Here is a 14427-nt window from a genome sequence, read left to right on the forward strand (position 1 = left end):
TTTGTATTTACAGTTCAAATGCTACATTTCTATTCATATAAAGAGTGTAAACGCTACCAATTTTCAGGTTGAGATTAATAACACTTATGGTCGGCATCTTGGTGATAGAAATAGCACGGCTAAGAGGTGCGACCAATGACTTACACTACGACAATCCAACAGAAACGCGAAATGAACGCACACACTGGCTCGCCCTAATGCTGTCAGTGGTAGGGTACATTTGCATAAACAAAAACGAATCTTGTCAGTGTGTTGACGTGCATATCACGTGACAACGAATGTATTTACATCTGTATAGCCATCACAACCAAATTACACATAGAGCAGAGATTCTGACTACCAATATACGGAATACATTTCAAAACATTGAAACCCGACCTCAAAGTACAGAGATGCCTCACACTAACGAATACGCGAATCTACACGTGTACGAAACATTACAAATATGCATATTAATATTATGCATATGAAAAAACCTGTTGTTGTAGATGTAACACAAATCCAGCTAATATGTATGTAGCATTTTTAATTGTAATATCTTGACAACATTAGGCCAGATAAATCCATTTGAGGTTAAAAATGAATTTTATTATTGCTGTGTTTATTATTGCACGTCAACTCTCTTCACCATCTTCTTCAGCACCAAGCTTCAATAGCCACAGAAGATTTCAGCAATGAAGATGGCATCTATATACGATGCTGCACTGATGTTGGGAACAGATTTTTGGGAATAACATATTTGGGGATACCGTATGATATTCTTTATCTTTCATTTCGTCACTATAGTTTATCACGTTAATATAACTTGAGAATGTAAACTTGTCACATGTGTGAGTCGAGACTGACAGGAGGCAGTATTGTTTAGACCACGCAATGAGGTAGTCGTCCTTTTCAACTCAAAGTAATTGACTTGTTATCTGATTCTGCAAAAGAACCTATACCCCACACTGATGGTAGCCTGTTGTGGTGACTGCAGGCCAATGCGAAGAATCTAGAGCAACTGTTTCGGAAGTTATTTTCTATGATGATGCTGCTTTTGTTGTCCACGCGCAGACTGCCATGCAGCGTGTACACTACAACTTTTAGAATGTTTCCACCAACAAGTGATCATCTCCATTCCCAAACATTCACTGGAGCGATGTCAAAAAAGTGTTGGGGGAAGCAAACATCTCCAGCATTGAGGCCATGTTGGTAAAACACGTCCTCTATGGTGAACTCTCTACTGGACATCGTGAAAGATGAGCTACCAAGGGGCTTGGTGACACACTGTTCAGTCAGTCAGTCAGTCGTTCAGGAGGAAGAACCGTATCATCACAGTATCAACCACTCAATCATTTCTGCAGCTGTTGTAGCTAGGTGTGCCTGTCACATATCGGAAAGCCCGTGACAGACGCGAACAATGTCCTTGAATTTTCGTTTACAAAGCCAAGCAAGAGCAACCTGGATGTGATGGAGCACATGGCATAGCAAATGATATGATAGTGCATGGCTGTGACCAGAAAGAACATCACCAAAAACTAACAATAAACAAAGTAAAGTAACAATAAATAAAGTGTGTGAATGGAATGAAAAAACTCACATTGATAGGACATTTGCTTTATTGGTTTTATACAAGCTAATGTGAAAACAGTGCTAGATAGCCAGTGGAAGCAAGACAGGTCAGACTCTTTCTATGTTAAGTTACTTCACAGTATAGTATATGTCTGACATTGACAGGACTGGTGAAAAAGCTCATCCTGAAAACAGACAAATGTTGTCTGGAGAAGTGATCAGAAAAAATGTTGGCATACTTTGAAAAAGATGCTGAAACACAAGTGGTTGCGGATGCCAGCCCAGTTGGTATCAGTGCTATATTGGTCCAAACACGGTTATTGCAAGTGTATAAGTCAAAAATAAAATGTTTTTTTCCTTTTGTTTGATTCATTTTTTTAATGAGTCAATGAAAAAAGTATATTACACAATGAGGTGCAAATGGCGTCCAAGCAAGGATGTCTTCATATGCGGCATGATATAGTAATAGCCGAAGGTGGACATGTAATTTTGCCGATGTGACTGTATCAGTTAAAATAAGGCTAACCCTATTCTAGCACTTTTGTCTGATTACAAACTGGTCTGTAAAACAAAGAAAACGTCATCCATCTAACATTCATAAGTTAGTCTTCTTATGTCAAATAAAGTAAATACAGTGACATTAGTGGGTATATTGTGTCACACCAGCCTGTAAGAGAATGAACAGCGACTTGTCTCTAATGGAATGAAGAGATCGCTTGGCTAATTAAATAACTGAAATGTTAAGTAAGGCATTGATGCTGTATAGATTGTTTAATTGCTACAGTAACTCAAGAAGCAACTTATATCAGTCGTATAGATATTTCTATTGAAAGTCTACGTTTATTATTCATCGAGACCAGACGTGACATTCATATTCACTTAACATTGTAAGGGCAGTGTTGTAATGACGAGTGAGGATGGTATATGTAAATTACAGTGTTTACCCGAAAAAAAAACAAGATTAGATTTGTAATTCGATTGTACTTTCGTTATAAACAAAGTTACCGTTGTGTTGTTTAAAAATAAAAATGAATGGAAAACTTTTTACTAGGAAGTAAATACCATTTGTGAATATTAATCAATTGCTTCGCCAGTTACCTCGTATATTTATACTATTTTAGTTCAAGTATAACAAAAGGCTGCGAAGAAAGCAGACCTGTATTATTTCATTTGTGATTGGGTGGCATGATTCAAAATTATTTTGTATAATAGTGAAGGACAATATATTATTACACGTACACACGTAATATGAGTTTATAATCACATATATATTATTTATTGCATTTTTAATCATGGTTCACGATATGGTATCATAATATTCAAATATGGTATGATATGGTATCATAATATTCAAATATGGTATGATATGGTATCATAATAATATCAAATGATACACTACACTAGCAGCGGGTCAATTATAGCCTTCCAATCGTCGAATGTCCATACTGGGAAGTACTCAACGACTGTCATACCATTTAAGAAAAACCATGGACTGCCATATACACCACCTATAAGACATATTAGAACGCAAGATAAAACACAATATAATTTGTATCTGACATAGATAAACTATTTTCACCAGTTCCACCACGCTCCATATGCTCCATTATAAGTCCATTAAAAACTACATATGTCTAGTTTCTGGAAAAAGTAATTGTCATTGCACATATACATACGAGTATTAGCCATCTTCATCTCAAATCTGCAGCGTACATCGGTCATAGGCTTGCCAAATTCTGTTACAAAGTCTTCTTCAGGTATTCCCAAAACTGTTGCTAATTCTGTCAGTATTCTACAAAGGTAAGTGATAATAGAACAGGTAACACAATGTGCAAGGAAATGGAGAGGGAAATTATTGCAGGTGTATACGTCAAAAAAAACCCCACGCCGAATGATGCTGGATCGAATGATCTTGTAGTTATCATAGTTTATGTTTTGCAGGTCACGTTCATAGTATCAGTCGTATTAGTACTCACCGATTGATATGTCTGTGCTTGGAAGAAAGCAGTAAATACAAAATATAATGGGTCACTTTGTTTACTGTTTACTGTGTTTACTAATTCTCAAATCAAAAACACGACTATAAATTTAATCGGAAGTATGAAATTAGCGATCAACAAGCAGAATCAAACAGGAGGTTGGACGAAATGTAGTACATCGTAGTTGGCAATGTACAATGTAGTTTGCTTTCACTACTGGCGAGGCGAGATTGGTAGCAGACTCGGGCTTTGCCCTTTATACTAGGGATGTCAGGGGAATATTATACACATACCATAGAGTAGTTTACATGACTGCATTGGACAGATCTCTACTGGAGCAATACAATGCACTTTATTTGATGAAAATCAGGGTAACCGTTCTCGATATAAGGTAGCTTCAAGTAGCATCTCTTAATTTTGGACAAATGATGACACAACAAAGCACGACTGAATTGTAAAAACAACGGCACCATTTTGGATGAATAAGCACTAATTATTTAATTGGAGTTGAACTTAACCTGCCATATCTTTCCCCTTTTTTATTGAATTTTCACCAAATTTCCAACAACTGAACTTTATATCAATGTTTATCTAATGTCATGAGCGGGCAACATATAGACAATATGTTACCATGGAAACAGGTCAAATTCAAATTTCATTTTTAATCATCTGTCAGTGTCAATAAAGATAAACAAGTTTTACTTTCGTTTATGTTGCCTTCGTTTTTATTCCTATACAAATGCATTTAAAACGCCCTCATTGATCGGCTATGTGTTCTACCAAGCTTTGCTTATTTTTACCCTATAATAATACTTATGAAACAAAAAGCATTGACACGAATAAACAAATCTAAGATATAACATTATAGCATAATATACAGCTTAATTTTTGGCAACTTAGAAAAGCAGTATGCATGGAAAACATAACTGGGAGCTGCCTGGAAAATTTGAAATCTCTGGGCATGATCGATCCATTTTTATGCCAAACTAACCAATAAATCATCTCAATTCTACAGCTGTGAAAGCTCTAACATGTACAATTCGTTTTATTTTGCATTTACGCTGCATTTTCTATATGATAAAAACAAAATAAACGCATCTTACCGTATATAAAAGTGAAGAAGTGAAAAAATCTCTTAGTACATGAAAATGGCGTTCATGTAAACAAAATACCGGGATGCAGGTACCACTTTTAAAATTGGCTTGTCATACTCTCTAAATTGATGTCACACTCACAAAACCTACATTTTTTACTATTAAAATATATATTTTTTCAAATTATAAGTGATAGATATGCCAGAATGATGTAAGTCGATACGAAAATTGCCGTTACACTTTTGTTTTTATTGTCGTTTCGCCAATTTTCGATCGGTTCTCACCTATCACCTCTCATTCTATAGCTGTCACCCCTACTGTGACATTTTCGAAATCGTACGGTCCATTGCAACGCGGGAAAACGCAGCAAACTTCTCTAGATTTAGAACACCGGGTCAAATTCGAAGGGCACGCTCGCGTTCGCGGCGCTTGCCAGGATTTTCAAATGTTTCAATTTTTATTCTCCCGTATTGTCAAAACGGCTACTCACAATGGGCTAGAATTCCTGGTAATTTTTATTTTGTAGTTTTTGAAAGGGTAGCTGCCCACACCCACTTCTTCCGATGTCATTAACCACGTGACTGAAATCCCTATTTATACTAGTAAAGTCTGAATAAACTTGTGTATTAATGTTTGCAACGATTTGTATACCGGATATATCCGGTGTCCGGTTCTGTGTTATTTTTGTTGTAGTTTTGTGACTATTGTTTTTGGTCAACTTCTGTCAACTTCGGATTAAATTGCAAAAATTGCCGACCAATATGCCGCATTTTTCGGCTCAATTCTGGTTATTTTTGTGATTTTGCAGTTTCATTATGACTGGCAATTAAATGGTATATTTGGGGTTGGTAATTGTATTAATTGTGGACAATTGCACTTGACTATTAGAACGAATGAACACGTGTCGTACAGAAGGCGATTATTACAAAGAAAGCCTTACTCACACAAATAATTCAGCCTCGCTAACATTTGCAGGTGATCCGTTAATTCTGTATTGGTTTTCGAACAAGAGATGGATGTATTCCACTGTACGTGAACTATCCAATTGATCAACTGCCCGTAAAGCCTATAAAAGATGCATGTTATTGTGTTATTATTGATATACAATACCGCATTGGCAACGAAATTTAGTTTCTCACTGAGAACCATTAGAATTACAGATACGTGACATAAGTGAGAGTATCATGCTTGAGGAATTTCCCCAGAATTGGTGCACCTGAATCAATCAACATTTTACAATAGACGTATTCCCATTAGTATAAGAAAAACCCTGACTACAAATTGTTTTACACTTGGAAAATTAATCTCTTGATTTATGCAGGGAGGGTCCTCTGCTGTTACAAAATACCACATTCCTGTTATTACTTCACACAGAAATTCAAATTGAAATTAGTAAAGATGAAGGACGATGAGAATGACAGTGAGAATTCGGGTATTGCTCTCATTGCATTAATAGCAATAATACCATCTAAGTGACTAAACATAGTACTGGTATTGTGTGTACACAATATATGTTATATGTTAACAGTACAGTGATATGTATAAGTAATACATTTTGAAGTATGTGGCTGACATGTCATGTCATTATCAGCATTTGTAAACCGCAACTTTTACGCGAAGAGAATTTGCCCGAACAAATGTGACGAGGGCCATATGTGAGACAAGTTTTTTAGACTAACACTGTCGAATCTTTCCTTTTTACCTGAAACTTTACAATATTTCGGTTGAAGCCACTTACACGCACAGAACAGAATAATAAAGGAGATCGAGCTTGTACCTACTTAAGTGCATAATATTGTTATAGTGTACTTTACCAGTAAACGAACGAGATCAATTGTGATTATACACTATCAAAGCTTAGTTATTTAAATAGATATAGAAATACATTGCGCATTCTAATACGAAGTTGTGTGGTATGACAACCTGACAAACAAAATGACTGTTTTTTATCACTCTATCAACTTCAGTAAGTAATCTCACTAACATTTTATAGACTCTTAACTAGTTGTCCATAAGAAGCTAATCCTATTTAAAACTGTTCTTATTATATCTCAAGGCATTTGTGTTTCTGCGAAGTGTGGGGATTACTATAATAATAATAAAAAACACCACTGTTTCAATCATTCCTTCTTACAGTTTTCTTTATGTTGTACAGAAAATATCGATAATTAAAGTTATGTTTATGCCACGTGATGTTATTATTTAGGTGTGATAAATTCACAAATAATTATATTTTTAGACCCGGAACTATAACCTTTTTGCGTGGACTTAAGAAGTGATACTGATGATGACTTTTCAGTAACACGCTGTATTCAATATATTATAAGAAAGAGAAAGGCACGAAGCAAAGGCTTTGCTTATACACGTATTTATAAAAGATTGTAAATACCGATCACCAGCTTTCATTTAAATCAAAGAATAGCAAATGGCGCAAGAGCTGAATGTTGTCTAAATAAATAATGCGGGACTTAGCAACAACGATCACCCACATTATTTAAAATGAGGCGCTATACGTTTATATATTATGGTTGTAAGGTATAACGTTAGTTGAGTACATTTTTCATTAAACCTGCAGTAAACAACTTCTGTTTCAAAATTCGTAGTCGTAATCAGCGCCCCCCAAAAAATACTAATACACATTTTCATGTAAATTAAAGCCGCCATTATTGCAATTATCATTATTATGTTAAATTATTATTATTATTTGAATATTATTATCTATCATATGTAACTCTTATACAATCATTTTCAAATATCCTTCATTTTTGAAAATAACTGCATCTGTGTCTATATGGTATACGTGAGTTCTTTATCTCCATAAACATTGAAATTTAAAACTATAGCTCATTGAATTAAAAAATAATTAACAGTAAAACACACTGTGGTACATTTGTACTTCTAATTATACTCCCAAATTTCCACATCAGCATTTCTCGTGCCACTAGTCAGATGTTTTACGTTGCAGGAGCCATATATATATATCTTTATGAAGCCCTAACTTTTACGACATGTACATACAGGAAGTAATATTGGTCTATATCTACAAACCTTCAAACACCAGCATAACAGATGGTGTCACCTCGGATTAGGGAGAGCCCTCAAACGTTGCGCATCAGAGAAATGGCGCAAAGAAAATTAAATGACTCGTCTGCAGCTGCTGAATCAACTTATCTGTTTATCGCACATTTTCTATGATGCCCCATATTCCCAGCTGTAATTGACAATATTGTTTGTCTCCATGGCCACTCATTAACTATATACTGTAACTCGTACAATTAAAATGGTACCAAACAGTGTTTGCAAACAACGAATTCACGCTACCCATCGTGATTCTTTACATGAAATTCAACAGTTTATCTTAATCGTTGGTGGGATAAAATATCAGTGAACGTTGATCAGGTATTGAATTTAAACAATATTCTTGCCACGTTTCATAATTACTATAGCGACGACTCATTGCCTGTGCCCAATTGGTTTGCGTTAAAGAATACGGCAAATTAGATATAAATTAATTTTTTTAGCTTTAAACGATAACAATATATTTTCACTCAATATGTGTGGTTCAAACAATGGCACAATAACACGTATTTTTCATTATGGTAGGAGGTTGATGAAAAAAGTTATTTTTTACATATGTTTTCCAAAAGTCTCATATAGAACTATCGTGCGATTATAACAGATGATGAACTAGTTTAATACTATAAATATATGTCAATCTGATAAGTGTACCAGTCGTTTACCGATACAGTCACGTGACTCATGAAGATCAGTATCATGTTGCTTCACATGAATGACGAAATAACTACAGCTAGGCATATGGTCAATATAGATAACATAATTTAACTGTTCATGTTTGGGAAATTGGTAAAAAAACACTAAGTGTAATATTTGTTTTGAATGTTAATAATAATATAGTATGATTCATATAAAAAACTTTCATTTTAAAAGAAGTAGCTGCACAATATTTTTCAACAGACCACTTTATAAAAAGATCAGTTATATGATGGGGACATAGAGGATTTACAGGGGGACAAGTTTGTGTCAACCTGAAGCCTGCTAAGAAAATTCTCTCCTCTGTTAGGAAGCGGTTCACAAAAAGTGATGATATAACATTTACAGATAGTAGACTACTACTCACTACTATAGATTGAGTGTTTTCAATGAAAAAAACTTTCAATTTACTAAAAACGCGAATAGTTTATCTATGAATAAGAAAATCTGAAACTCCGCAAAAACATAGAGCCTGTTTAGTCTCGACATCTTTGGTGGCTCACAAAGGTAGTAGACTCATAGCAGAAAGAGCAGCAGCAATTGTTATATCTAGTGACTAGTTTGGTATGGATGTTTTTGACATTGACAAATTGTGTCAATTTCCATGGATGTACATCTACACACCCTTCCACATAGTGGGAAGATGCTTTGAGGTTAAATGGATCCTCTCACTACCAAAATCTACATCACCACCCATTCTTTCATAACTACTTTCAAAACTATCTACATTGTCTCCTTCCTTAAAACCAAGTCAGAATCTTCCTTCCCCAAAAAACAATCAAGATGTATTACGAGTAAATAATCATTGTCTACTGCAGTAAACTGCACCAATTTCTAGTTCTGGTTCCCATGATATATCATTATTAAGGTTAGGTTATTAGAATACCGAGGTATCTATACGAAGTCGCTGAATTATCATACACAGTGTTTCTAACTCAAAAGTATTATAGTACTTTGACATAAACAGGCTTGAACTCGTAGGATATCAGCATATTGTATTTTACCTTCCTAATACATCCTTACTATGCTCACTATACATTATATTGTCACCACTCACATATGGCATGTGGCTCTGTGTACTAGCATTATGCATAGTTCTAGATTGACTTACCTGGTGTGAAATGAACGCTCCTCTATGGTATGGAAGTGGAATACCGTACATTACTAAATAAAGTGTATCTGGTCCGTAGTACTCTGCTGTTTCAAACACGGCTTGATAGCCCAGTTTTGCGTCTGAACATTGCGCGTCAAAAAACATTTCTAGGTGTACCGGTGCATTTGGATTTCCCATCTTGTATACGTAGCCCAGTCGCGGTGATGGAAATGCTATCTGGTAAAAGTTGGCACATGCCCCTCCACCAAGTGTTACGACGACTAATAACAATGTAATTGTTACCGCCATAGTGACCGAATACACAAATCTAAGAGACTGATGAATGACTAAGTTAATTAAGGTGGTGTTCTTTTCTCCAAAATGAATTCGATCACAGGTGATGGTTCACATATAGGTAACACGTGATCACCATCATGATGTTGGAAGATTGTGGCATACAAGAATTTTACAAATTAAAATGGTTCTTATAATTTTCACAACAGACATAATGCTGATTTCCAATATTTTTTATAAAACCACATGTATCGATCGAGTGAAATACTTAACCATTACACAAGACCTGAACATTCACCTCGGATGAGAAGATGAATAAGTCGTTATTTCTATAATCACAATATGTTTATGATCAGTATATATGTTGTCAGCCTAGTCAGTAATACTTCATTATTTTAATATCCGATTATAATGTTCTACATGCTCAGTGTAAGGTGAAACATATAACACTGTGAGTGAGTTTTTTTCAGATTTCAAGACAAATGTTGGTGTCCAAAAAGGTGCAATTCTTAAGTCCCCTCTTTTCCCACTATATTGAAATAACATAATTAGTAAGCCACCTTTCTGTAGCATAATGCTCCATGATACTGGTCTCTCGGCCTTGCTATATAAAGATGGCATGATTATCGTGTCTAATACTCTGACAAGTTTGTAATATCAACTTGCCAGGGTAAATGCGTATTTTTGTAGGTGAGATTATTTGTGGAAACGTCCAGTCTGAATAGCGAATCCACCCTGGCTGGCAATGTTGCTGTTTTGATGTTCGGAACATTATGTCGGTGACAGTAAAATTGGGTTTGTAATGTACCTCGAGCGTTGACATCTATAACTATATACAGGTATTGCTATGGCAATGCAAATGATGTGGTGAAATTAAATGTGAACATAATTCCAGCATGCAGAGGTACAAATATATTTAGGGGGTGTACAAGCATACTCTGATGACCTCACCGAAAAGACAGTGCATCATGATTAGATATTGGCATGGATTTTTAATCTGCCGATAAATAGGTATGTATATAAGGCATATATTGAGTTACGTAATTCTACCACTTCTTAATCCACGTGGGTCGGTCAAATTCGTTAATACATAGACATCGTTTTGATCACGTGTGGCTCCAATATTCAAACGAGAATTATTAGCCGTCAGTACTGTTTAAAAGCAGAGGATAGCTTCAAGCATTACTGGCCCCAAGAACTGTGCGATGATAATCCAAGAAAACATCATCGAGGCAGTAAACTGCGTAATTATTGAACTTGAAAAACTGTTTTGAATTTGAAAAATACTTAAATCCTTTAGTATATGTTATGATGTTCCTCATATAATCTTGCCATTGAAGTTGGTCGATATGCCAAGTTACCAGTGTGGTTTGTAAAAGAAGCCGCTTTGCACGAACGGCATGATTTTGTTAATGTGTGTGGCATTTTCATAGTTCGATTGAAAATGTTATGTGAATCATATAACTAGAAATTTGCAAAAAAAACTACTGAAGTAGACATGGAATGGATATAAAATTCCTAAAACTGAAAAGGGTGCAATATTTTTCTAGGATGTTCAATGGATTCTCTCACTAGTAATTGGCAGTATATTTACTACATTCCGGTGGCAGTTTTCAAAGTCGGTTTTCAACATCAACATTTTTTGGGGAAAAAACCGTGAGCCAGGCACTAATAATTACCGGTATCAAAATGCTCAGAGCACACACTAGTTGATAAGCGGGCTCTAGTGTGGGCCATCTAGGTTGTTTCTGCGTATAGCCATGGCAGTGAACCAATTGTCACGCGTTTGGTTTTCAGCATGGCGTTATATTCATCATACGTAAATATATTGGAGTATTAGTAACCGTTATTGAAAGTGCTCTATAAATGTGTGTTTGGCTAAAAGTGTTGAACACTCGTTGTATATAAATTGTGTTTTATGATACCCCAGCTCCCTTTGTCTGTTTTCCCCGCTTTGCTACTGAATATATTCTACAGACATCATTTACAGAGACAGCTAGAGGTAGTTTTATGAGTAACATTATTTTTTGTCATTTTACCGTGAATACAGATTGACAGTGTTATTCTATTTATTGTTGATATTCCAATTCCATAATTGTGAAGTATTCTAGTATACCAAAGTCTAAATAGAGGTACAGCGCACGCCAAATTGGTGGATATAAACACGGAAGGAAAACTAGGATGTGTGCTAGATATTAAAGTCCTGGTAATCACTCGATAAATATACTTTACCATATTTTGATAGTGTAACCCTTAGTTACAAAATATTGTTGATGCTATCATGTGCGATAATTCGGCGGATTTACGGCGACTTGATCGTTGAATAGATTTATGTAAAACACAAAATTTGTGATATTTGTCGTAGATGGCGTGATGTGGGTTGAACTATGTAGGTGACAGGTTGCAGTGTTTTATCTGCGTTTTGTTTGTTACTGATCGGTTGTAATGCTTTTTTTTTGGTTCATGTTAGTGTATTGTTTGAACATATGTGGTATTAAACATTATATAACTTTATCGAGACAGAATATTTGATTATAGTCAGCTGTAGTTTCTGTTGTAGTTGGAGCTGTTTGTTTTCGTAATACGAAGGTAGTAAAGTTGATTCAAAATTGTGTGAGACATTTTAGCCGAGCGCCTTAGAATACAGAAATATGGTGCTACACATGTGAATATTTGGGAGGTGTGGAATCGGATTTGACTATTGTACGCTACAGAGGATGGAAACTGACTGCCGGACGTTGAATCGAGTTGCGCAATTTTCATCGATTCTGGCGTCTCACCGAAAAAGTGTGAGTACATTGATGCGGTTGAACTCCAATGCCGAAATTAGTATTTCGAGCGTTGGGTGTTTGTGACTATGGACATTATTGATCATATGAAGGGGTAGCTTTAATATTAAAAGCATTTTTTTGAGACTGTATTCAGATTGTTACTTTGTAAGGTTTTCACTGTGTTAAGTATTTTGGTATATGAACATGTGGCAATGTATATACTGCACGCTATATGCAACCGAATCTTTTAAATTGTCACTGTGTCAAATTATATTGTGTATGGGAGACTGTGTGCTATTTGGTCATATACACTCCTTCATTGTTTAAACATACCTGCTTGATGTTCATAAATGTTTTATGTGTAAAAGTGTGATTGTGTGTACATGTCGTACTCATCAAGAGTGTTTAGACTAAATGCAGTCAAGCTCAAAATAGTGGACGTATCATTACTAATCACAAAACATACTTTCTAATATCCGATGAGTGTATGAGTGCCAAAAAGGTAGAAAGCGATAATTTAATATGAGCTCACTGTGTAAAAATTAGTATGAAGAAATAAATCTGTATTCAAGTGGCTGAAACAAACTGCGCGGCGAGTTTACAGCAAAACGATTCAAAAATTCAACATGATAGTGGAAACAAGTTGGAAAGAAAAATGAACGCACTAATACAAGAATTAGAGACAGAAAAAAAAACTGTAACATCCAGTCGGGAACCAGTGCAAAGGTGTCAAGAGCAGCCTCCGACGCCAGACGCCAGGTGGGATTGAGAGTGAAGTGGTTTGCTTCAAGAGTGGTGGTGACAGAAAGTCAAAAATTAATGAAAACACAATCTCCACGCACAACGAACTGCAAAAAACAAGATGGGACAATTTGACTTTACTCCAAGTAAAAAAGACAGAAACAAACTCCGCCCTCACAGGCCTAGGCCACAACATATCATGGTATGACATATGCTTTATGGGAAAATTCAATGGTGTTTTTGTCAAGTTTTTAATGGAAACAGGTTTTCAGGGCGCACTAAAACAGTATGACCAAATTTTAATTGAAAGCAAGCCACAATTGGTACCTTACCCACCCCAATACATAACATTATAGAATGGCCCACATGCAAGCACAGATTGAAAAACAGTGATAGTGAATGTTGTAGTAGTACGGATAGTACATCCGTCACAAATACGGATTTCTCAGTCATTCAGCACCCAGAATGTAGATTCCGCATCTAAATACAATCACAAAATACAATGATTCAGTTACCAACATTTCAGAGCCCCCAACTACTAAAAATCATTACCATTTGTGTCATGTGCATCTAACAGCTCCTGGATTGCTAATCATACACCTGGGGCATGTACGGCATCTCCAGTCAATCACTGTATTCGAATATCTGTATCTAACACTAAACGTCTAGTCCCGTGAAATTTTAGAAACCAGTCACCATCACCAAAGTCAGAGCAGATAGTCAATCATCCAACCATCTAATCAAATCCGTAACAGCCATTTGAATTTTAAATTCACAACTAAAACAAATAATTACTCTAAGCATGTACAGTTAACAAACGATTCCAAGCTCATGTAGTGCAGATTTCACATTTTACTTCAAATATCCATTATTATATCTTTTATATTTATTAATTAAATGTTACCCCAATTGTTACACCCCAACCTAAATATAATTTCAACCAATACAATGTTCAAACATGCATTTTAAATCTGACGTTGCTCCCATCGCCTTGTCTAACCAGAGACCATTGCTCCCATCGCCTTATCTAACCAGAGACCATTGCTCCCATCACCTTGTCTAACCAGAGACCATTGCTTCCATCACCTTGTCTAACCAGAGACCATTGCTTCCATCGCCTTGTCTAACCAGAG

General features: G+C 35.7%; 1 protein-coding gene across 1 annotated transcript; it reads right to left on the minus strand.

Moving 5' to 3' along the window:
* Positions 1 to 2802: 2802 nt before the first annotated feature.
* LOC102806998 (uncharacterized) lies at positions 2803 to 9797 on the minus strand. Its single transcript, XM_006821551.2, has 4 exons — positions 9507 to 9797; positions 5569 to 5690; positions 3228 to 3343; positions 2803 to 3059 (listed from the first exon to the last, which is right to left on the minus strand). Exons 1-4 carry the CDS (start codon positions 9795 to 9797, stop codon positions 2947 to 2949), a joined length of 642 nt encoding a protein of 213 aa, XP_006821614.1. The 3' UTR covers positions 2803 to 2946.
* Positions 9798 to 14427: the final 4630 nt, after the last annotated feature.

Source organism: Saccoglossus kowalevskii, chromosome 7, assembly GCF_978046115.1.
Source record: "Saccoglossus kowalevskii chromosome 7, keSacKowa6.1, whole genome shotgun sequence".
Taxonomy (NCBI): domain Eukaryota; kingdom Metazoa; phylum Hemichordata; class Enteropneusta; family Harrimaniidae; genus Saccoglossus; species Saccoglossus kowalevskii.